The following is a 25,035-nucleotide window of genomic DNA, read 5'->3' as shown; positions in this document are numbered from 1 at the left end:
CAGCTGGAACCATGGACCAAGTGGGAGAAGGTGGCTTCAGTTCCCATCTTGGACAGCATCACAAGCATGCATGAGTTGATGGAAGGTGAGGGAGACACGCAAAGAATCTCCCTTTCTCTGCTGGGACAAGGCATGGGAGAAGTGGGTGTGGCAGGGAGGCAAGGTTACAGGCCGAGGGAGCAGGAGCGCCCAGACGACCTTCTGGCCCTGCTGCTCATGGGTCAAGTCAAACCCAGGCAAGAGAGGTCTTACTATAAGGAAGCAGAATTAGGGGGAAATGCACCAGCTTTTCCCAGGGCAAGTGAGGGATGGACAACGGGGCTCTGGGGCCCCTTTTGGTCCTGAGAGCTACTGAGCCCTTCTTGATTCTTTACCATTTATTCCTTACAGAGAAGCAATGCAAGTCTGGGCCCTGCAGGCTGGGTAACTCAGGTAAGAGCTGCAAGCATCTATGGGGCTCTGTTTGGGGATGGCCAGGCTGTCCTGGGATTGGACCCTTCTCCTGGATGGATATCCCCATTTAAAGGAAAACAATACCCTTTTAATCAAAAAAAGTAAACTCTTTTTTTGAGGGGGAGGGTAATTAAGTTATTTATTTACTTATTCATTTATTTTTCTAATGGAAGTACTGGGGATTGCTAAGCATGCACTCTACCACTGAGCTATACCCTCCCCCCAAAAAGTAAACTCTCTTAAGCAGACACCTCTGGGGGATGCTAACCTCTCCCAGAGGATATACGTGTGTGTATGGAGCAGTGATTGGCGAGATGACACACCTGCCCCCCAGCCCAGGGCTGTCCTCTCCTTCACAGCAGGCCACGGATCAGCCCCAGAGAGCTCCAGGCTACACTGAGGTGATGGAGGGAAGAGCTACTCCCACTAAGTCCTCCCTGGGCTTCTCCTCCTTCAGCTGCAGAACCCTCTGTCTGTTACTGCCCTCAGGGCTCCCTCAGACCACCTCCCAAAGTTAGGGTCAGGCCTTGGGTGCTGGAGACCTCGGTTCTAGCCCAGGCTCTGCCCTGACTCTCTCTGTGACCCGTTATTCCTGCTCTAGGTCTCAGTTTCCCTATCTGTACAGTAAGCATATTGAACCAGATGATCCCCTTTGGCTGTGACTCTTCTCTTCTCTTGAAAAGCTGCTGTGCCAGGGCCTGCCTGGGCCACCACTTCTCTAGATGGGAACAGGCTTTCCCAGGGGAACCTACTGGAACAGGCCATTCCCAGGGAAGAAACCACAGCCGCCTCTCCCACCCCCTTGGGTCCCACCTTCCTCCCTCAGGGCTTGGGGAAGAGCGGCAGGAAGGAGCCCAGCCTCCACTTTGTTCCCACCCTTCTCCATGACGTAGTACCCCTCAGAGTTCCAGGCACGTGAATCCTCACCACAATCCAATGTACCGGTGCTGTCATTACCCCTGTTCTACAGATGAGAGTGAAGGCACAGAGAGGTGAAGCAACCAGCCCCATACACAGAGCTAGCAAAAGGTGGGGTCCAGACAGTCTGGTCCTAGAGCCAAACTCTGAGCCACCACACCAGGCTGGCCCCTGCCTTCCTAGATGCTGCCTTATTTTATACTTACTGCACAGTAATCGATTGGAAGGATGTGGGACAGAGAATACTATCCTCATTATATAGTAAAGAGAGAGCCAGAGACAGAAGTGACTTGCTCCAGTGACTGTGTTAGTGGCAGAGTCAACACTAGAAGCCAGGTCTCCAGCCTCCAACCCAGCTTCTTTGAGTTCTGATAATGCAATTTCAAACACTGGGTAAGTTTAGGATTCTCACCCCTCTGCCCCGGTCTACCAGCACCTCTCCTACCAGTCCGGGCAGGGGAGAAAAGCTCAACATCTCCAGATCCCGCTCAGACTGCTATCACACATCATTCCACCCCACAGTGTCTCAGCTGTGTCAACAGCAGGCAGAGGACAGACCTAATGGCCTCTGGAAGGGGACCTGGGGCTCTCCTTGGTCTTTTCATCTCAGTCCACCTTCCTCCCTAAATCCTTCCTCATCCTCTCTCCCATCACGCTCTGTGTATCAATCTTTCCGGTGCATTCTGCTTGTTTCTCTTCATCTCGTCTCTTTGTGTACCTCACCTTGCTCCTAAATCTCTCTGCCTCTGTTTTCCCTGCAGCCATGGGTCAGGGCCCCCTTTCTGCAGTTTGGTCCCTTCTACTGCTGCTTTGGTTCCTTGTGGGGGGAGCCTCTCCAGAGACTTCAGGCCTCCTCTGATCCATCAGCCACTGAACATCTCCACCTGCTGCCTCTGCCCAACGTGAGGATGTTGGCCACGTATGTGCTTTAAGTGTGACCAAGATCCATGGTAACTCTATCTGCAGGAAACTCTGGGACTTTCTCCAGCAGCTGGCAGGCCTGCTGATGGGAAAAGGAGAATGTGGGGACTGAGCCTCACCCAGGGCTCTAGGAGTAAGATGCCGAATAGAGGTGGGGGCACTGCAGGACAGGTAACCACCCACTTGGAGATAAAAGATTAAACTAGTTTGGAGGGGTGTGATTGGGCAGGAAAGTACTTGGCCATGGCATTTGCTGATGTTACTCAAATGCCTCCCGTGTGCGCCTGGACATGTCCTATTCGATCCTCCAGGAAGCCTTCTTCTCTGGTCTCTCCACCCTGCTGGGTTAGGGGCCTTGCCTCTTTATACCATGTGCCTGTCTCCCACATCTGACTATGAGCTCCCAGAGGGCAGGGACTGTATCTGAGGCACAGAAGTGGTGCCAGAAAACGTGTGAAAGTCAGAAAGAAACAAATACCTTGTGAATGTGGGGCCCTGAACTACCCCCCTCCACCGTGGGCACTGGCAAGCTCTCTGGATGTCACTGTGAGAATAGGGTGGACTGGCTCTAACTGTAGAGGGCAGGGGGGCAGGAGAAGAGCTGAGAGAGCTTTAGCTCCTCTGCTAGAGTCTCAATCGAATCCGTCATTTTCTTGTCAGCAGTGATGTAATTTCTCCTCTGATCCTTGAATCCTAAGGCTCCTAAGAGGCTGGAACCTCAAATTCTGCCACCATAGGCCTGAGGATAAATCAGGACGTGGAGGAGGTACAAGGCACACACTTACTTTATTATGAGTCGGGGCTTTGGGGCCAATCCTTGTGTGGCCTCCTGCTCTGGAACTAGACCAGGAATTCTAAATCCCTTCCCCTGAGCCCATGGGCAGGGACAGGCAAGACCAAGTCTCTGTAACAGCAGTTACAGAGGAAGGAAGGGAGAAGGCCATTCTGTTTGTCATACCTGCATTCTCTCCACTGAAAGCTCTAACACTCAGCACCGAAGTTCAGTTCTTCCCTCCAGGGCTGCACTTTGATCTTGACCCTTTTGAGTTCTCCCACTGTAGGAATCAGGAGAGCGGCAAGCCCTGGCTTTCCCTTAGAGGTTAGGTTACGAAGACAATGAGTACTCCCTCTGATTTGTGAAGTCAGTAGTACTGCAGAGAGACTGTCCCAGGCGCTGAGGCCCAGCGGAGAGAGACTGGGTGGCCCAAGGGCCAACCACCACCTGACTGTTCCACTCCTGTCTGGAGGTGCTGTGGCTGCAGCAGACCGACTCACAGGGCCTGCACCAGCACCAGAAGGCTCATGACCAGGGCCATGGAGAAGAAGATGCCCAGGAAGAAACGGTCCATCACACGGGCCAAACGCTTCCAGTCCTCATGGCGGCGCTGGGCAGCCCGGTGGCTGTGGAAGCTGTTGGCGATGGTGGCTACGTGGTACAGTAGGGCTTCCTGGCGGCACAGACATCGTGGCTCATGGCAAGGGCCTGCTGGGGGACCAGCCCCTCCATCAGGAGGCTGGGGACTAGGGGGTGACTCAGGTGGTCTAGACTGCCCACAGGGCTCCCCTCGTTCCCTCACGCACAGGCCCCGTGCCAGGTGTCCCAGCAAGAGGGCCCGAGCCCAGGCTGGCATTGGGCGGGCACTGGGACCACAGTAATGCAGGTTCATGATAAGGATGGTGAGCGCTGTGGAGAAGGTGACTATGGTCATGGTGGCCATGTAGTACTTTCCTGCAAGAGAGAGAGGGAGCTGTGACCCAAAGCAAGAACTCGGGAGGCTTAAGCTCCCCAGGGGCCTGAGCATAGGAGGAATGGGCTCACCCCCCGTAAGACTCTCGGGAGCCTCCAAGCCCAATGATGGAAGTGGGAAGGAGGTAAGAACCAAGGGCTCCCCATCCCGCATTCCCTCATGGGGTTCTCAGAGGCTACCTGCTCCCTAACTGCTGGGAGCTGGATTCACCCACAATCCTTGAAAGGCACGCTCTTAAATAGAACCGGCAAGACCTGAGGCAAATTACATAGAATTTTCCTCAAACGTCTGTGGTGATGCTTTGATGAGCTAATAAACGTCAAATGTTTAGCAGAGTGCCTGACACTCAACACGTTTTGCATGTTATAAGGATACCGAGAGAAGTCTATCTTCCTCGATCAAGTCTTTTGAGAAAAGATGGATTCCTTCCTCCGCCCCTACGGGTGAGGAGAGGAGTGGTCTCCTGCAAGGAGCCTACTCCTTCTTTCTCAATCTCAGAACGAGGCGCGCTCACAGGACCCGCAACGGGGGCCTCTCCGCTGACCCAGGACCGGTCCGGCTCCCGCCCCTGCACCTGCAGAGACCCGCGCGGGTCAGCCCTAGGGTTGGGGTTGGGGGGACGTTCTCCCCCGGCCCCTCCCCCATCTCCCTGCGCCCTCTGGGCTTACCTATGAGGGGCACGCTCTCGGCCGGCGGCATGCTCTCGGCCAGGAGCAGCTGGAAGACGGTGAGCGCCAGCAGCACGGTGACACCGAGCGACACCTTCTCGCCCGAGTCGGCGGGTAGGTGGAAGGCCAGCGGCGCCAGCAGCGAGATGAGCACGCAGGGCAGCAGCAGGTTGCACACGTAGGCCGCGGCGCGGCGGCGCAGCAGCAGCGTGAAGGTCACGTCTGGGTAGGGTTCGGAGCAGCAGCCGTAGGTCAGCACGCGCCGCCGCGCCGGCATACCCAGCACGCGCCACTCCACGTTCTCCACGAAGTCAGCCAGGCTGGCGGCGGCGCCGCGCGGCCGCACGTCCAGCTGGTGCCCGCCGTGCGTCCACGAGCCGAACGTCAGGCCGCAGCGCTGTGCGTCAAACGGGAAGGCCGATACGTCCACGCGGCACGAGCTGCGCGTGATGGCCGGCGCGTCCCAGCGCACGGCGCCGTCGTGCCGCAGGACCACGTTGGTGCTGGCGGAGGCCGGCGCCTGCGCGTCTGCCCTGCGGAGAGAGGGTGGGGCTCCCTGAGGCCGTGGTCTCGGAGCAGGTCTCACCGGTGCGGAGGCAAGGGCTGACCCCTGGAGGGGCGGGGGTGGCACAGAGGGCTGAGGGAGCGTTGGAAAGGGCCCTCTGTGCATTTGGAGGCCTAGAAGGGTCAGCGCCTCAAGGGCCCAGAAGGGACACAGATCTAGCCCCAAATTTGGCGGCGGCACACATTGACTTTACTTTAGTGTCATCTGCAAAGCTCTTAGAGGGGCTTCGGGGAAAATATACAGAGCCTTGTGTTGTCTGGGAAACACAGAACTGGCTTAGGCCGCGTAAAGGAGTGCTCTAGAGGGCTAAGCCCTGGAGGAAATCCTAGGCAGGCCGTGGGGAAGCCCTGAGAGACTCAGGCCTGGAAAGGTGGAGTGTCCTGTGAAGAGGCACTTGTACACAGCACCATCCCTGTGAAAGATGCAGAACTGGCCCTGGACCGTACAGAGGGTTCCTAAGGAGACAGTCAGCATGCACTGGCTTGGGACAGCCTAAGGTGGTGGTGCCATCGACAGGCTATGAAGTCCCTCCAGCAGGCCCTTGGCAGGGGCCATGGTGTGTGTGCTGTCAGGAAGCCCTACTGCACCACTGATCACCATTGCCAACACCTTCCTGGCACTTTAGAAGGGTCCTGGGGGGAGCTTCCAGGGCAGCATAGCAGCCAGGTTCAGTGTGGGAGACGGGAATTGAGTGCATACCCAGAGCCAAGGGCAACTCTAGGGACAGGGAGCCGAGGGGAGGGGCCCAGACAGGCAGTACTTGTTATAGAGTACGATGTCAGGCCGCCACACTAGACTGCTGGGGATTCGGATGGCATCCAGGCCCCCATAGGCATCGGGGTCCCATCGCAGGTAGGCATCTGTCCACTCCTGTCGGATCCACAGGTACAGGGTCAGCACTTGGTTACGCTCATCCTAGTTGAGGGCAGGGAGTGCGCACAGATGTGGACACGTCTGTGCATACCATCCCCTGTGCCTGCACACTCACCTGCAGGACTCTGGTCAGCACCCACAAACCAGACTTGCCCACACAGTCCAGTTCCCAACCAGCTTTGCTATGTGACCTTGGCAGGTTCTTGTCTTCTCAGGGCCTCAGTTTCCTTAGCAGTTACATGAGTGATAATCCCTGCTAGGCAGGGATTTAAGTGTGCAAAGTATTGGGCACACTGTGGGTACCCAACAATTAGTATGCAACAGTTGGTAGCTATCATTATTGTTAATATTAACGTTTACAAGAAATAATTATTTGGAGAATAATCCCGGTCTCTCCCCCACATTGCTTGACACTGTCACCAGCACACTCCACGGTTGTACAACCACAACGCACCATGTCAATGATCTGGGACAACGTCACCTCCAGGGTCACGTTCAGAGCATGGTCTGTATCTGCCACAGGTCTCAGGGCACTTGTGTAGTTGGCAAAGAGGTCTCGGAACAGCTTGTGTGCCAGCCTGCCCTCGGCTCCCATGCACTCTAGGGGATCCAAGAAGAAGGGGTGTCCATCTGAAACCCTAGTCCAAGGGCCTCTGCTCACACTGTGTAACTCCTACAGGCTGAGGCCCTGTCACCTGCTCCATTCTTTCACAGCCATCTGACTGTCCCTGCTCTGTGCCCCTCTAGCTGCAATTCTATTCCTCCCTGGCCTGCCTCCCGCGATGGATGAGGTGAAGGCCGTAGTGTGAGTACATACTGTCTTCTGAAACAAGGCTGATGGGTTTCTTCCCCACCTTCCCCTTCCCAAGGCTCTGGATTCTGCCTCCCCCACCACAAATGCTAGAGGGGCCCAAACAGACCAGAAGAGTCCCAGCTCTCACCCAGGCATCAGGAACCCCGTTGCCTTGCTCCCTCCCGTCTCTCCAGCCTGTCTCTGCTTCTCCAGCTGTACTTTAGTTGATTTCCTCAAACCTTCTGACACTATGGCCCCCTCCCTCCTGAAAACACACTCTTCCCTGGGCTTTTGTGACATACCTCATGGTCCTCAGTCCTTGATTTAAGTATTGTTCCCCAGAATCCTGTCCTTGGCCCTCATCTCCTTTCTTCTCCAGCCCAGAATTTTCTCCTGAGCTCCAGACCTGAATGTCCTAAATGTCCTTTGGCACCTTGAACTGTGTAGGTCCAAAATATGAACTCCTTTCCTTCCCCCATGCTCTGAAACCTGCTCCTTGTTCTGTGTTCCCCATCTCATCAAACAGCACCTCCCCCTCCCCTGGTGATCTCAGCTGGAAATCTGGGAATTAGCTTCTGCCCCCTCCTTCTGCCAACCATCCTGTGCCCAAATCCTGTCAGTCGTACTGCTGAGCATCTCTTGAGTGCTTCATGGCCTCTCCAGCTCAGGCCCATCCTCCTTTGAGTGGACCACAGCAGCAGCCGCCTCCTCTCTGCTCCCCTGCCTCAGGCCCACCTCTCTAACCATCTTTACACTTCTGAGAAATCAAGCTTCGAAACAAGCAAATCTGACTAGACCAGTAGCTGCTGAAACCCATTCAATGACTCCCTAATTGGATAGAGCCCAAACTCAGCCTGGCATTCAAGGAGCTTCATGATCTGCCCCCCTCCCCACCCCTTGGCTTTTTCAGCCCTACCCCTGGGAGCTCCCCACCTCACTGCTCCCACCCCAGCCAGGCAAGCCCCCTCTCACCCTTTTTGGCTCCCCTGGCTCCACACTTGTTGCCAGCACAGAAATAAAGAGCATGTGGAAAGAGATTCAGGGAGGATAGGAATAGCAGCAACGCCCAGAGAGGCCAGGGCTGGTTTACTGAGCTTCATACCTGGAAGGAGTGGGAGCAGGAGCAGAAGGTCCAGGCAGGAGACAGAGAAGCCGAGGCTGAGCTGGTGGCTCCGGGGTCCCATGGCCTTGCCACTGCAAGAGGAGGGGTAAGTCCGTAGGTGTGAGCCTCCCAGCCTGACCTAGGGCAGCTTCAGGCCTTGCTGGCAAGGATGGTGTGGACAATCCCTGGAAGTTAAAAGTAAGACTGAGATCTCCGTTGGATCGGACTACTCTCCAGGGAGCCCTGCAGCCCTTCCAGTTACCTGACCCTCTTAGTTGTACCTGCCCTGGGATTTTAGTACTTGGTCCTTGGCATCTGCTGTCCCTCCTTCTCTGCTAGTCTTTGCCTCTCCTGGCCTCTGCCCCTGCTCCCCACCCCCTTTACCTTTCAGCCTCTATTTGCTCCTGTCTTTTCCTCTATAATTGTTTCTTGCTCTCTGCCTCCCTGACTCTGCTCTTCCTCTTTCCACCCTCTCTTCCTTTTTCCGACCTCTGTTTCAGGACCCCTGACTTCCTCCCTCCATCCCCTACACCTGACTCTGGGTGAGCCTGGTGCATTCTCAGCAGGACAGGGGCAGGGAACCTACCAGTCCTGAGCCTCCTGAGACACTGGACAGCAGGCCCTGCCCCTTGTCCCTTTTCATTAGCTCAATTTCAGTTGGGACGCCTGTGTCCATGGGAACAGAGTGAGTGAAACTGACACCTCAGATCACGGGGACATGAATTATTCAAATTCTGTAAGGCAGCACCTGGGATCAGCTCAGGCTCAGCTTGATGAGGTTGGAAGGTATGGAGATGCTGGGGTCAGGGTCTTCAGGGGACTGGGGATTAAGTATGTAAAGGGACAGGGCCTGTGGATGGTAACTGTCCTCCTATCTCTGGCCCCATTGCTGCATTCTTGAGGCTCCCTTCAGACTGTCAGCTCTACCCTCAGTGAAGGACTGACATATCTGTCTAGCCTAAGTGCTTTGTGCCAAGCAAGTTCTCCCCTCCTGGTGGGAATGGTGTCAAGCCTCAGGCTGCTACAGGTGGCCCCACAAAAGAGGAGATGCAGCCCACATCCTTGCCTCTGAGTCCCCACAGCCATCCCAGTCTGAGCCTCCTCATTCTCCCCACGCCCAGCATCATGGGTGGTATTGGGTAGCAGGTAAAACACAAGATTAAGAGTCACTTTCAGCTCTGTCCTTTGAGCTGTCTGACCTGGGCAAGATACTGAAACTTCCTGGGTTTCAGTTTTTTCAAACAGGATAATGGGATTAACGGTCCTCACTTAAATAATTGTTGTAAAAATTAAATAAGATAACCTGATAATACAAGTCAAGTACCTAGCACGTTGCTTGATGCACAGAAGACAACAGTATTTGCATGATGGTCCCAGTGAATTAGTCAGGATATCTTCAGGAACACACACTTCACAAGACCCAGCCCCTGGCAACTACATTCTATTTTCTGTCTCTATGATTTTGACTAGGTGGTTCACATTTTTTTTTTTCGTGTCTGGCTTATTACTCTTTGCATAATGTCCTGAAGTTTCATCCATGTTGTAGCATGTGTCAGAATTTCCTCCCTGTTTAAGGCTGAATAATATTCTATTATATGTATGTGCCACATTTTGCTTACTCATTCTTCTCTTGTTGGGCACTTGGGTTGCTTTCACGTATCAAGTATTGTGAATAATGCTGCTATGAACATGGGTGTACAAGACTCTGCTTTCAGTTCTTTTGGATATATATACCCAGAAATTGAATTGCTGGATCGTATGGTAATTCTGTTTTTAACTTTTTAAAGAATTGCCATACTGTTTTCCACAGCGGACATACCTTTTTACATTCCCACCAGCAATGCACAAGGGTTCCAGTTTCTACATATCCTCTTCAACATTTGTTACTCTCTGCTTTACTGATAATGGCCATCCTAATGGGTATGCGGTAGTATCTCATTTGCAGTTTTGATTTGTATTTCCCTAATGATTTGTGATGTTGAGCACCTTTTTATGTGCTTATTGGCCGTTTGTATATTCTCTTTGCAGAAATGTCTATTCAAGTCCTTTGTCCATTTTTAATTGCTGAGTTCTAGGAGTTCCCTTTATATTCTGGACATTAATCCTTTATCAAATAAATAATTTGCAGATATTTTCTCCCATTCTTCTTACTCAGTTTGCCTTACTCAGGTTGCCTTCTTACTCAGTTTGTAGTGTCTTTTGATGGACAAAATTAAAACTTTTCACGTAGTTTGGTTTGTCTATGTTTTTCTTTTGTTTCCTGTGCCTTTAGTGTCATATCCTAGAAATCACTGCCAAATCCAATGTGGTGAGGATTTTACCCTATATTTTCTTCTAAGAGTTTTATAATTTTATGTCTTACATTTAAATCTTTGATCTATTTTGACTTAATTTTTCTATATGGTGTTAATTATCCAACTTTATTTCTTTGCAAATAGATACCTAGTTTTCTCAAAATCATTTAGTGGAAAGACTGTCCTTTCCTCCCACTAAATGGTTTTGGCACCCTTGTCAAAAAGCATTTGACCATATATGCAAGAGATAATTCCTGGACTCTCTATTCTATTTCTAGTCTATATGCCTGTCTTTATGCCAGTATCACAGTTTTGATTACTTAGCTTTGTAGTAAATTTTGAAATCAGGAAGTATAAGTCCTCAAGCTTTTTCCTTTTCCTTTTTCTTTTTTTTAAATGAAATTACTGGGGATTGAACCCAGTATCTTGTGTATGCTAAACATGCACTCTACTACTGAGCTACATCCACCCCCTTTTTCTCCCCACCGCCCAAGATTGTTTTGGCTATTCCAGGTCTATGGAGATTCTATGTGAATTTTAGGGTGGACCTATTTCAGAAAAAAAAAAAAAAGCTGAGATTTTGTTAGGAATTGCATTAAATCTGTAGATTGCTTTGGATAGTATGGACAGCTTAATAGTAAGTGCTTCAATTCATGAACATGGCTGTCTTTCAATTTGTGTCTTCTTTCATTTCTTTCAGCAATGTTTTATAGTTTTCAGTGCATATCTTTTGCCTCCTTGGTTAAGTTTATTCTTAAATGTTTTATTCTTTTTGATGTTACTATAAGTGGAATTGTTTTAATTTCCTTTTCAGATTGTTGTTAGTGTATAAAAATGCAACTGATATTGCATGTTGGTTTTGTATCCTGCTACTTTGCTGAATTCATCCCATAGTTCTAACAGTGGGATTTGTTTGTTTGTTTTGGTGGAATCTTTAGTTTTCTACATAAACAATCATATCATTTGCAAACAGAGATACTTTTGCTTTCTAATTTGGATGTCTTTTATTTGTCATTCTTGCCCAGTTGCCCTGGCTAGAACTTCCAGTATTATGTTGATAGAAGTGGTGAAAACAGACTTTTTTTTTTCAAGTTGATATTTCTCTCTTTTTAAATTTTATGTATTTTACAATATCATATTTTAAAAATCGAAGTATAGTTGGTGTACAATATTATATGTTACAAATATACAATATGGTGATTCAATTTTTAAAGGTTATACTCCATTTATAGTTATTATAAAATATTAGCTATATTCCCTATGTTGTACAATACATCCTTGTAGCTTATTTTATACCTCAGTTTGTACCTCTTAATCCTCCACCTCCATCTTGCCCCTCCCTCTTCCCTCTCCCCACTGGTAACCACTAGTTCTTTCTCTACATCTGTGAATCTGTTTCTTTTCAAAAATAGACATTTTTACCTTGTTCTTGATCTTAGAGGAAAAGACTTTCCCATTTTCACATTGAGTAAGATGTTCATTGCTGGTTTTCATATATGGCTTTTATTATGCTGGAGTAGTTTCCTTCTATTCCTAGTTTGTCATCTTTATCATGAAAGGGTGCTGATTTTTTTTTTCAAATGCTTTTTTGCATCAATTGAGATGATCACATGGGTTTTTTTCCTTCATTCTGTTAATGTGGTATAGTATATTTAGTAATTTCTTAATGTATTGAAACATCCTTGTGTTCGAGGAATGGATCCCACTTGGTGTGTAATCATTTTAACATGCGGCTGAATTTAGTTTGCAAGTATTTTGTTGGGGATTGTTGGATCAATATTCATAAATGATATTGGTCTGTAGTTTTCTTTTCTCATAGTGTCTTGGTCTAGCGTTGGAATCAGGATTATGCTGGCCTCATGGAATGAGTTAGGAAGTATTCTCTTCAATTTTTTGGAAAAGCCTGACAAGGACTGATACTAGTTTTTTTTTATTGTTTGTTAGAATTCGACAGTGAAACCATCAGGTCCAGGGCTTTTATTTGTCAGATTTTTTTATTAATGATTCAACAACCTCAGATACTACTACATATTTATTGGAATGGTCAAAATAAAAAATATTAACAATACCAAGTGCTGGAGAGGTTGTGAAGCTACTGTAACCTTCATACATTGATTATGGGAATGCAAAAATGGAACAGCTACACTGGAAAATGGCCTGGCAGTTTCTTGTAATGTTATACATACATTTATCATATGACCCAGGAATCCAATGCCTAGAGAAGTAACAACTTTTATGATAACACAAAATTCATGCATAAATATTTATAGCAGCTCTTTTCATAATTGCCAAACCTATAAACAAACAAAATGACCTTCAACAAGTGAATGGATAAACTGTGGTACATCCAGACAATGCAATACTTAGTATTCATCATTAAGAATAAATGAGCTATTAAGCTATGAAGACATGAAGGAACCTCAAATGCATATTAATAAGTGAAAGAAGACAATCTGAAAGAACTACATCCTGTATGATTCCAACTATATGACATTCTGGAAAAGGCAAATCTATGAAGATAGGAAGAAGTTCAGTGGTTGCTAGGAGTTGTAGGTGACTGGGGAAGAAGAATCAGCAGAGCAAAAAGAATTCAGAGAATTTTAGTGTAGTGAAAAAAGGAATACTTTGTATACCATAATGATGGTTATACATCATGTTTGTCTAAACCCAGAGAACTGATAATACTAAGCATCAAATGTAATGTCAACTGTGGACTTTGAGTGATGAAGATGTGTCAATGTAGGTTCATCAATTGTAAAAAATGTACCACTCTGGGGGGGATGTTGATAGTCGGGGAGGCTATGAATGTATGGGGGCAGGGGTTTATGGGAAATCTGTGCCTTCCATTCAATTTTGTGAACCCAAAAGTGCTCTAAAAACATTAATTTTTTTAAAGGAATGAAGTACTGATACATGCTATAACATGGATGAACCCTGAAGTCATTATACTAAGTGAAAGAAGCCAGTAACAAAAGATCACATACTGTATGAATCCATTTATATTACATTCTATAAAAACAAAACTATAGTGAAGGAGAACAGGTTGCTAGTAGTAATGATTAGTAAGATGGTCTGACTTAAAGAGAAAGGGAGAATTTTGGAGTGACAGAACATTTTGTATCCTGATTGTGGGGTGGTTATACAAATCTATGTATTAAAACTAACATATGCACACCAAAAGTGAATTTTCCTACGTAATAACTTTAAAAATAAAATTAAAATGAATTTAGTTTATACGTAAGTAATGTAATGCAGTTAAGGTACTTGTTGAAGAGGGAAGACGAGTGAGAGGTAGATGTTATAGGGATTGGGTGTGGAGGTAAAAGATGCATTCTTTCTATACCATTTTCTTCAGCAATTATTTAGTGTTTTGGTGGCACTAATTATACTTAAAAATAACATTTTGCAGGATACCTTTAGGGCAAAATAAAGGCTAAATTCAAGAGTGCCTCAAAGCACATGGAAATAGCTCACACATGGAACAGACTAAAGAGTTATAGAAAAACTAGTATCTTTACCTGAAAAAAAGTCGAAATATTTATTATAACATATTTAGCGTGTTTTGGGGTGAAAATGTTAGCTTGAAAAAAATAGTTCTAAAAGTTGGTGGGTAATTTTAAAAAAGTCATTATGGGAAAAAAAAAGTACCTGAACAATAACTGATGTAAGTCCCTATTTTGAAAATACTGAATCACCACATAGAAAAAGATAAGGACTCTACAATAACAAAACAGTAAGTCTTGGTCATGACTGTCATGAGATGGAAGGTTGACAGAAGCTTTATAAAGGGAGTCAGGCTGACAACACCTGAATCAACAGTCTTTTTTTTTTTTTATGGAGGTACTGGAAATTGAACCCTGGACCTCGCCCGTGCATACTAAGCATGCACTCTACCACTGAGCTACTATTCTCTCCACTGCCAACAATCTTAATATTACTAAAAATGAGACAGCCAGACACTGATTTCCAACGTGCTAACACACAGCACCATCTATGAGAAGGACCCTGAATCTAATCAAGTCTCTAGGTCTAACCAGTGGTTTATAGCAAGTAAGGGAGGGAGAGGCACAATCAGCCAAATCTAGAAGCCCCTGGCCTTCTATGAATGACCCAATTACTTCATCAAATAAAGAGCACTTTAAAAAGAAGTTAACAGATTAAGGGATTTAAAAGACTTATCAACCAAATGCAAAGTATGGACCCATTTAGATCCTGATTCAAACTTGATTAACTGTAAAATTTTACTTTTGAGATAATTGGGGAAATTTGAAAATACAGAGGGTATTAGTTAACATTTAGGAATTATTGTTAACTTTGTTAGGTATGACAATGGTATTGTGATTATATTTATAAAAACTTACAAGTTAGAAATGCTTAGGTATTAATGAAATGATTCCCTGCCTTAGAAATACCACTGAGCGGTCAGAAAATAAGAATGGGGGTAAAGATGAAATAAAATTTAAAAATTGAGACACCATTTTACTTTTATGTAGATGAAAATTTTTACAATAAAATGTTTTTTTAAAATCCTCAGAAAAGAATAAAAATGAATGTTTAAAAGCAGTAATTAATGTATTACAATACAGAACTCCAGTAAAACTGTTAAGTCTGACAGCTGGTTCTTTGAAAAACAACAAAAAAATCTGAAACAATTTTCTGGAAATACAAGTAAAGAAATTGAGTAAAAATCTAAAAAAGCAATTACTCTGCACACTTTGGCTCTGCTAATCCCACATTTAATTTCCAGATCTCTGTTATCTTTGCTTTTGGTATTATTCCAGCATTTGCTGAGGAAATACTTATTTTGGATATTGTATTAGGTTGTGGATTCCACAGGTGTATTGTTTCAGAACAACTGTTTCTTGCTTTCGTATTTTTGAGCTTAAAAATTTAAGACATAGCTATTGTGATAAATATTTCATAGAGTTAAAAAAAAATACTTGTCCTAAGAGGAAATACTGCCCATATTCAGTTCTTAACACTCCTAAAGGCTAGCCACTTCTATAGCACACTCACTTTTCACAAAACACCTCTGGTGAGGAACACAGAACAAATTCCTTGCTAGAAGTCCAGCAGTGCTCTGTGATTCACTTGGTTTACAGTCAGTCAGTAATGGAGGGAGATTCCCAGCTGAGTAACCCCTGTCCTCAGGGGCCCAAATTAAAGGGAAGTCCCACTCTGCTTCTCATCTCCTCGATGCCCCAGATGTCTCTGGCCTAATCCTAATTGGAACTTGCTCACATTTTCAACTAAACAGATCAAACCAACCAACCAACAAACCTACTCACCAGCCTTATTTGATCCCTCTCAAGAACAAGCCCTGTGAAGCAGCAATATCAGGTCAATCTTTCCTTTACACAATGGAAACCAAATCAGAAAGGTGAAGTGCGATCCAAGCTTTAGGTTTAAAAACCAACAAAATCCCCCAGAGCAGGAGAGCAAGGAGGCTTTGAATGCAAAGTATATTCCACTGTGTAATTTGAGAGCCTCCCCATCCCCCTAGGACTGGGAATCCAAGCACATAAATATATGTACAGCAGTCAGGATTCATCAATAATTTCAACCCCCTCACTCCCAAATTGGCCCTTATTAATCTGGCCTTTGATCTAGTCTGTATCCCAGTTTAGCACCAAACTATTCTCTCCTTAACCCATGGCCAGTCTCCCTTTAGACTGCAAATTAAACAAGGCCAATCATAAAGCTCCTCAGGGCAAGAAGGCTCAGGAACACAAAGGGAAAAAAGCCAATACAGAATGCTGTAAACATTTCATTTTATTATTTTTTTAAGAAAGTAGCTTCAGAAAAAGAGGAAAATAATCTAGATCATTTATTTATATATATATACTTTTTAATAAAAACCTTTACATAATCTTCATGCATAAAGACCCAGGCATGGCCATGATGTCTGTGACAGCCCCAACACCAGCAGTCTCAGGCTGTCAGCTGGGGCTCCCCATAGCTGGCAGCAGTGTAGCCAAGGCCCTGTGCCTGCCCCTGAAGCCCAGCTCTTTGCTTGCCTCAGTGATGGTTTTACTTTCTAGGACTGTAGATGGAGGGTGGGAAATGGTTTGGGCTAGAATGGGAGGGACAGGGAGGGCTACCCAACCTGTGGTTTTATCCAAACTCTTCAGGCAAATCTAGACAGGATGCCCAGCAAGATGACTGAAAACCAGGCACCAAACTGAGCTTTGAGAGCTTCTTAGAGACATGGGATCTGTGACCAAGGGCTCCTGCACATGGTAGTAGGGAAGGTTTGGTGTTCACAGAACATTCAAGGTAGGAACAAGCAAGCCTTGAAGGTTCCTGAAGTTCCATCCCTCCATGGCAGGCACTTACTTCTACCCAAAATGAGTCAGACTCTGTTCTGCTTCCTAACTTAGCCCAACCCTCTTCTGACTCCAAAAGTCAGTGTTAATCCAACTTACTTAAGACAGAGTCTCCTTCCTTCTATGGATAGTTCATCTGCTAAGGATAGACAGTCCTAGGAAAACATATTTGTCCCATCACATGTCCTACTCCTTCTAAAGAGTCCTAGTATAAACGGGTGGGAGTAGGAGTAGGGTATCAGGTTGGCATGGATGGTCACCAGATCCAGAATGGATAAGGGTGGAAAAGGATTCCCTGGTTCTTTGAGGAGGGGAGAATTCTGTCAAAGGTATTTTACTGACCATTTTTAAAAAGAGGGGGAAAAAAAAGAAAAGAAAAGAAAATAAAAGGTATTTGATGATGGTAAAAAGAGACTTGGCTCCTTTTTTGGGTTCCAAAAGCCCTTATGCTATGTTTAGTATTAAGAAAAGCCCTGAACAACTGGAGGATGCTGCTTGGGCAGCAGGAAGGGAGGGTGGATTCCACAGCCAACTCAGAGAATGGCAAACAGTGCCAATCAACTCAATGCAGGGGACCTCTGTGTGGTGAGTGTGAATGAGCATGTGAGTGTGGGGGGAGGAGCCCAGGGCTCACTGGCTCCCAACAGTCAGTTCCCGTAGGTAGGACTGGGTGAGACTGCGCAGTTCTTCCAAGGCATAGTCCTCAGGCATGGGGAGCCGGCCAATGTGGGGAGCTAACAGGCGCAAAGGGACTCGCTGAGGGTCCAGCGTTGAGTCGGAGGGTGCATCAGGGGCATGCTGAAGACTCAGTACTACCCGTAACAGGTTGGCTATACGTTTGGCCATATCTGGATAAAAAGAGCAAAGTGAGCACCAAGGACTGGGGGTGAGGGAGGGAGGGGTAGGGGGGTAATAATCATAAAGACAGGCAGTGAGCAGGCAGGAGTGGGGGAAGAGGCAAGAGGCTGACCTGATTGTGCCAAGCGATCCTTGGCATTGTAACACTGGATCTGCTCTATCCGGTTGCACAGTGAAGTCACTTTGGTGTGTAACTGCTCTAGTTCATAACCTGAGCAATCCACCTACAAAGAAGCAGAGAACCCAATTAGGCCAAGAGGAGTTCCCATCAACCCAATCCTAGCCATACACTGACTATGCAAAACTCTGAAACAAGAATGAGGTAGGGAGGGGAAAGCCCAAGAAGCTGGCTGGCAGTGTCATGTCACCATCATCTAGCCTAGTTGCTGAGGACAAGACAGGACCTTAGCATTAACACACAACAGGAAAGCAATATAGTATTCAGGGCCTTAGACTGGGAAAATCTTGAGATCACCATTCATGTAACCAGCAAGCTTTAACATGGCACTGAAAATCTAGATGAATGTGGGTTCAGAGACATGGTACTGACTTCTTCAGAGCACACAGTGAAAGGTGGAGCCCAAACTGGCATTTAATTTAGGTCTCCTGACTCCAACCGAGAATTAGCATTTAATCATTAATGTAGATATTAACAGTGACTGTGATTTTGATATCAACAGAAATCATACTCCAACTCACACAACAAAATCAGGTGACTGGCTTAGAAACACTGCTTTTTCCTCTTCCTTTTACTTCCTTTAATTAAAAAAAATTTTTTTTTAAAGAAAAACACTATCAATTTGGACCCAGGCAGCAACCCAGGACTTGGGATGAGACCCTCCTCCTGTCAAATGAGAAAAAAGAGGTGGGGGAGAAAAATGATAGAAAAAAAGGGGTAAAAAATGGGGGGGGGGGGAAGGAGGGGAAAAAGGGGGGGGGGGAAAAGGAAAAAAAAAAAAAACCTATACCCCTACAAAAAACCCACAAGAATCCTCAGCCTTGTAGAATGCAAAAATGTCTAAGAATATTTATATATGTACCATTTTCGATAAATAAAGCTGGTCAAATCCAAAAAACAAAACCAAAAAAACAAAAAACCCAGGAAATCATAGCTACTTTCAACATTATGTAATGTAACATAATGTAACAACATTACAGTTGTTAGCGATTTTTAAATATATTTCAAAATTACAGTAGTTAGTAGATCCACTGCTGGAGGTTATTTAAGATGTTAATAAAGCACTTATTACTTACCACAAGTTTTTAATATTTTAATAACTATATTTTAGTGTAATTAGTTTCTTGTGTAATCCTACATATTTAAATCTCAGGCATTTAAAAACATTAGCAATCCATACATGCGCTTCACCAGACTGCCCCCCGTAATACTTGCAATATTAAAACATGCCAACTGTTATGTGAAACAATTATCCTCACCAAACCTCTGACCTGACTGTATCTCTCAACTCTGAGCCTCTCACTCAAACTAGGGCTGGACAAGAGGAGGAGACTGACGATGGACAAGCCTTAGGAATGTTCGTTGTACATCCAACTTGGCAATAAGCAGAAAAAAATGTTTTTATAAATTCTGATAATCAAAGAGCTGTCATAATGGCTACATCAAATTAGCTTCACCAAAACGTCCCTCCTGCTGATAGTGCCATCTCTGCCAATGAGTTTTTCAAGTCGCTGCTCAGGCCTTTTGAGGTCTCTGTGGCTTTACAGGCAAGGGAAAAGGAGAATCAGGCCATGGTTTAAGGAACTCAGTACCTGCTGTATATGGTGGAGCATTTCAAGGACTCGAATGTAGTCCAGGTAAACAAGCCCAGATGTTTCCCAGTCCTGGATTAGACCGCTACGCTCTGGAGGTGCCAGGTCTTCCAAGAACCCCTTCAGGTAGTCATAGTTCTCATTAATAATGGCATCTGAAGAAACAAAATATTGATCAAAAGTGCACAGACGGAGGACATGGCAGAAATCCAAGACAGGAGGAAAGGGAGAGCTATGCTGGGTCAGACTTGAAAATTACAGTAGGTATTTTGAAATTCTCTAAAGAAAAGTGTGAATGAATAATTCCCGGCTTTAGTTGCCCAGATATTTCTGGTGTTGCTAAACTCCCTAAATAAATAAAGAGCTTAACATAATCAGTGTATATCAAAAATATTTCTGGCAAACGGTAATGTAACAATATTGCTATTGACCCCTGCCCCTCCTAGCCCCTTCTCCTCACCAAGCATCTTCTGCAGAGAACTTTCACAAAGTATGGTCTGATTCAAGTCTGCCATGTCCTGTACTGAGCATCATCTCTGGCCTGACTCATCATGGGGTCATATGTTGGAAGAATCTGGGTGATTCCAGGAGACACAGGCCCTAGCCTGAAGCACTCACCAGAAGCTAAGTGCTGGATGACGAGTTTGTGGCAGCGGTTCCAGTGCCCTGCTTTAAATAAATAGAGGGCCTCCAAATGTTTGTCAGATTCCACGTGTGCTCGCACTGCTTTGGCCTCATGAATCCATTCAGCAGGCACACAAAGCTTCTGGGTCAGGAAAGTTTCCTTAGCCCAGGATTCAGGAGTCTCTGATAGCTGGCAGTGCCGGGTAAGCACCTCTCGAACAGCTTTCTCACGCATGCTATGGGTGGAAAGATAAGCTGGAATAAATGACATCCTCACTGATACAGAAGGCTACCTCAGACAGCTCAGAGTGGCCCCTGGGGCAGTCTCTTAAACTACAGGTCTTGACCCTTTATAGATTACCTCAAATGTCGCTTAGGGAAAAAAGCCATCACATCAGCATTAATTTTTAAAATGAAATAGAATAGAAACATAGTAAAAAAAAAAGCCTGAAAACTGATACTCTGGGGAAGGTTGCCCACTGCCCAGAAAAGGCTTTCTCCTCACTAGGCTCATTTCTTGTTTCCTTTCTAGTTAACAGGAGGTGAAAGACTGGGACAGGATAATTCTAGACTCCAGAGAACAGTCCTCCGCAGCTCATTCCCAACTTTCTCCCTCCCCTCCCTCCTACATGGTCAGTGCAAGTAAACTAAGTAGTCTTTAAAAGTAAGGTCTCTTCCAGGTCCTTGTTTCCCCTTAAAGCCATCAGCCGTCCTCATTTATTTTCTCTTTACCACTAGATTTAGGCTAAACTCATTATTTCTGCTCAAGATCCGTTAATGAGAGTCCTTTTCTGTCTGGGCCAAAGAGCAACCATTTTTGTTACAGATCTCCCCCAACCTCTTTCAGGAAACAGAATCTGCTTCCCCACAGCTAATCATCAATCACCCCATCAGTCAGCCCTTTACTATGTGAAATTCCCCATGAATGTGTTTAAATAAACTCAAAGGAAAAGTCTGGGATCATTTTGCTTCCTGTTAAGGGGGAAGAGGAAGGACAAAGTCCTTAGAGAGAAGGTTGTGCTAGATGCTTTATACTTTTACTCCTTTAATTTCACAATCACCTTTGAATAGAGATTAACATTATGATTTTACAGATCAGTTGAGGACTACAGAACTCAACTTCTTTCCATGCCCTACAACATGACAGATGGTGCAGCACAATGATTAAGAGCACATACTCTGGGTATCTTGAGTTGAAAGCCTCACTCTGCCATTTACTAGCTATGTGACTTTGAGCAAAAGATACCTCATCTCTCTATGCCTTGGGGTGCTCATCTATAAAATAAACAGTAAGAGTGTCTATCTCAGAGGTTCATTATGAACACTGAGTTAATGTATTTAAAGTACTTACAACAGTGTACAAATATATAAAAGCACTATATAACAAAGTACTGTATAAATATTTTTGTTCTTACTGTTACACCATGCTGCTACCACTAACAAACTCTATGTCATTCACAGCATGGAGAAAATGTGTTTCTCTGGTTTTCATTTAAGAAAACATTACATATCCAAGTGAGGTTGTATTTGGCAAATAGGTAAATACAATACTATCAAACTTGAGGGGTGGTGGGTGGATGGCAAGCGAATGCCAGAAAGGGAGAAGAAACCCAGTAGACAGAAGAAAGCAGAGGCCCTCCCTCCCAACCCATGAAATTACTCCACGGATCCACTGAGGCAACTTAGCCAGCACTAATTCTGCATAATTCTAAACATGCCACATTCAAGGAATCTGTGCCTAAGTTAATGGGGTTTCCCCGCCTGGCCATATCCTTCCCTTTCCACTTAATTATTTCCCACTCCAAGTTTATAGGTTTTTTTAATCTTATCTCTAGAAAGATTCACAGAGATTCTGCAGTTCACAGAGATTTCTCAGACTGAGAGGCCTTAAGATAAATAGCATGATTTGGCACTAATCAAAAGCAATCTCATTTCTAATTTATTCACATGAATACAGAAAGTCTGGGCTGCAGAGTGAGCTGTCTTAAGGATTATCAAAAGGCTGGACCCAAAACACATTCTAAACACTTACTTGCTGAATTTAACCCTAAGAGACTGATTTCTTTGTCATTGTTCTGTTGTACTAGATGCACTCAGTGCGTTCAATGGCTTCTCACCTTGAGTTGCTGATGTGCAGGAGGACAAACACAGCCCACTCCCAGAGCCCCTCACTTTCCAGCTGGCCAGCATAGCTGGCCTGCAGCACACCCTCACACTGCTCTGAGAGATGGGTGTAGTTAAGAGCCCGCAGCACCTCCCACAAGTGCCAGCTTAGGCGGTAGTCCAAAGGATCTGCTGTTATGCTTCGAGGCTCCAACAGCTGATTGAGATCATAATGTCTGCAAAAGGAGAATGTGCTGAGAGTTACCATACCCAGCTGACAGACCACCTGGATGCGCTGGCTATTTTGGCTATGGCTTAGAAAACAATAAAGGCAGAAGCATCATAAGCCTTACAGTCTTCCTCCTTGAAATTCAGCCAGATTATAGATCCTACTGAAAACCAAGGCACCTCCTCTCCTGTGGCTCTTCTCACAGGTTTGCTGATAACTGTTTGGTCTATATTTGTACCATTCTGGTACAAGGGAGTCTTCAAAACTCTTACCCTTCCATTCTTTCATTCATAGTGTCGATTACTTTTCTTAACCATTTAAAAAACAGTGGTCTTAGTGTTTTTCCGATTGTTGTACTACCTGAAGTTGCTGGAGTACTACTTCTGTTTCAACAGCGAACTGGCCTTCATGATGGTTATTTCTTTCTATGACTTGTAATTCTCACCTTCGATTTTGTCTACAGTGGGTATTATTCTTTGTACAGAAATCCAGGTACCTGAGAGTTGAAAGTCTCCCTACAGACTAGCTTTTTCTTCTGCTAGGGGCCCAGGGATTTCAGTGATTCCAGACCAGTCTATGTGTTACATTCCTAGCTTGCAAGTCCCAGACCATAAGACAGTATAAGCTAAGATCCCACACCTGCAAGTTTTAAAGATCTGGGCCTTGGATTACTAACTAAAGCTTTTCCCTTTCACCTAAGATCCCAGACATTTTACGTTTCTAAACCCTCTCCAAGCAATGAGTAGTTTTCCTTGATCAGTGCTATCAAACTGAACTTTGTATGATGATGGAAATGTTCTATAATCTGCCTTGATCAATAAGATAGGCATTACCATATGAGGCTACTAAACACTTGAAATATGGCTAGTGTGAATGAGCAATTAAATTTTAAAAATGTAATTTAAATTACAATAGTCTTAGGTGAATAGTGGCCCAGTATATTGGGTAGTGCAGTTCCTTACACTTTAAGAGTTTTAGTCATAGCAATTTACCTCACATGAGAACAAGGGTTACTATCTCATTCTGGCTTTGATTTCTCTATTTCTGGCACCTTGAGGTACATCTCTCAGAAAAGGACTCCCTAGGCTCATGGAGCCCTCAAATGACTAACACATGGCTCTGATTTACCTGTCACTGTAGAGTTTTAGAAGGTGAAAACAGACGTCTTGAAGAGGTCTCTGTGAGTCTTGCTCCTCCTCTACCACATAGCCAGAGCCCTCCAGGTATGAGGGAAGTGGGGAGCAGGCATATCTGTCACCCTCAGAGGTATTCTGAAGAATTTGATAAAACAATACATCAGCTGCTAGTGTGTTTCACTGGATGCTGTCATGTCTCAGTTACTCAGATGTGTACTAGGAACGATGGGACATTCTCTAAAAGAATGTCTCAAGGATTTTAAATTTATTTTGATCAGAGACATATTTCAACTTCCTTCAATGGACTGGCAAAGACCTCAGATAGCTCTCACGAATCCCACCTCCTCTATTGCCATAATTCTTATTACACTCAGTTTTTTTTTAGTGTTCTTTTTTTCCTGAGAAGTAATTCTGGCAAATGATATCAAAGACAATAAAAATGAACAGTAAGAAAAGAACAGAATGATGGCATTAAAAACAGTAATAATTCTTTAACTATAACATGGACAAGGAATATGAGATATAATAATAAGAGGCAAATTTCAAATACACTAGTTTGGGGCTATACTGAGGTCTCAGGGAATTCATAAAGGAATAAGATAGCATTAGGAATGAAGAAAAACCCTCTGATGCTGGGGTAGGAAAACAGCAATAAGAAAGTCAGTTATGGAAACTCATTACATTAAACAAAATAGAAGTAGATACTTGAAGAAGTTTCCCATCAGATTTTGGGTGTCCATTTCAACTTTATGGTACTTAAAAAAAAAAAAGGCACTGAGGAAAGAGTATTAGGAAATATGACTTGATGGTTTTTTCCTCCACAGTACTTCTCTAGCAAAAAGAAAACTCCTACCAGGACTCTTACTTCGCTCTTCTAAACACATATACCTGAAATGCTTCTTCATACATGCTGAGTGCCCTGGAAATGGAGGCTGTTGGTGGAAGCAAATACCAAAGATGGACAGCCAGGGAACGTTTCCAGTCCAACTGGGAGCATACATTGATTTGCTTCTGCTCTGAGAGCTGCCATACCTGTAGGAAACAAAATTGCCATTGCAGCTCTACATTATACATTACCTGGTACTGGTTACTGCCCAGGTCTGCATGTTGTTCACTCATTCAAGTTGCATTTTAAATGATTTAAAAAGCAGTGTTAATGATCCAGATATAAAACACATAGTCCCTTGGAGGAAGATGACAGGGTGGACTTAGACAATCAGTTCTCTAAGAAGAGATGAGAACCACTGAGAGCAAAGAGGTCTTCTCACTGCCCAGAGCTGCCAACGTTAAGTTGTGACAAAATTCTGATTAGCTATTTCATTTTTGGAAATTGACGGCAAGTAAACAGTAGGCAGCAACAGAAAACTGGCTTAAAATAATTATGATACATCATCCATAAAATGGACTAAAAGTAGCTATTAAAAAGAAAGAGGCCGCACAGCATGAAAAAATGTTCAGATACAGTGTGTTAAAAAAAAAGTTGCAGAACTGCTATATATAATTCATTTTATTTGAATATATACAAGGGTAAATATGCATGCATATATGTTGAAATAGACATATGTCTAGGAAGACAGGTAAATTAAATTGTTTATCACTATGAAATGGGATATAGTGAAATTTTAACATTTTGATTTCTATATAACCAATTCTC

The 25,035-nt window shown here is 44.9% G+C and overlaps 3 protein-coding genes across 13 annotated transcripts in view; 1 reads left to right on the top strand and 2 right to left on the bottom strand.

Annotated features, from left to right (window-relative positions):
• ART1 (ADP-ribosyltransferase 1) overlaps window positions 1–25,035 on the top strand; it is a 44,465-nt gene that overhangs the window by 16,936 nt on the left and 2,494 nt on the right. For 4 of the 7 annotated variants that reach the window (XM_074372529.1, XM_074372528.1, XM_074372527.1 and 1 more), the window contains exons 4-5: window positions 391–432; window positions 2,133–4,373. In XM_074372529.1, the coding sequence (XP_074228630.1) occupies window positions 391–432; window positions 2,133–2,230 (140 nt within the window). In that variant the 3' untranslated portion in view covers window positions 2,231–4,373. The other 3 variants (XM_074372533.1, XM_074372532.1, XM_074372530.1) reach the window with 3 other exon arrangements.
• Window positions 3,564–8,681, bottom strand: CHRNA10 (cholinergic receptor nicotinic alpha 10 subunit). The gene is made up of 6 exons (XM_074372520.1): window positions 8,628–8,681; window positions 8,042–8,226; window positions 6,601–6,746; window positions 6,034–6,188; window positions 4,709–5,241; window positions 3,564–4,021 (listed from the first exon to the last, which is right to left on the bottom strand). Exons 2-6 carry the CDS (start codon window positions 8,121–8,123, stop codon window positions 3,564–3,566), a joined length of 1,374 nt encoding a protein of 457 aa, XP_074228621.1. The 5' UTR covers window positions 8,124–8,226; window positions 8,628–8,681.
• The window catches only part of NUP98 (nucleoporin 98 and 96 precursor), an 81,663-nt gene continuing 72,717 nt past the window's right edge, over window positions 16,090–25,035 (bottom strand). For all 5 annotated transcript variants that reach the window (XM_074372515.1, XM_074372514.1, XM_074372516.1 and 2 more), the window contains 7 exons: window positions 24,270–24,413; window positions 23,374–23,516; window positions 22,031–22,252; window positions 19,908–20,149; window positions 19,290–19,444; window positions 17,632–17,743; window positions 16,090–17,509 (listed from right to left, as the gene is read on the bottom strand). In XM_074372515.1, the coding sequence (XP_074228616.1) occupies window positions 17,292–17,509; window positions 17,632–17,743; window positions 19,290–19,444; window positions 19,908–20,149; window positions 22,031–22,252; window positions 23,374–23,516; window positions 24,270–24,413 (1,236 nt within the window). In that variant the 3' untranslated portion in view covers window positions 16,090–17,291. The remainder of the gene's footprint in view (window positions 17,510–17,631; window positions 17,744–19,289; window positions 19,445–19,907; window positions 20,150–22,030; window positions 22,253–23,373; window positions 23,517–24,269; window positions 24,414–25,035) is intronic.

Source organism: Camelus bactrianus, chromosome 10, assembly GCF_048773025.1.
Source record: "Camelus bactrianus isolate YW-2024 breed Bactrian camel chromosome 10, ASM4877302v1, whole genome shotgun sequence".
NCBI classification, from domain to species: domain Eukaryota; kingdom Metazoa; phylum Chordata; class Mammalia; order Artiodactyla; family Camelidae; genus Camelus; species Camelus bactrianus.
The sequence above is the reverse complement of the archived record's forward strand: the minus strand, read 5'-3'. Positions and strand labels throughout refer to the sequence as shown.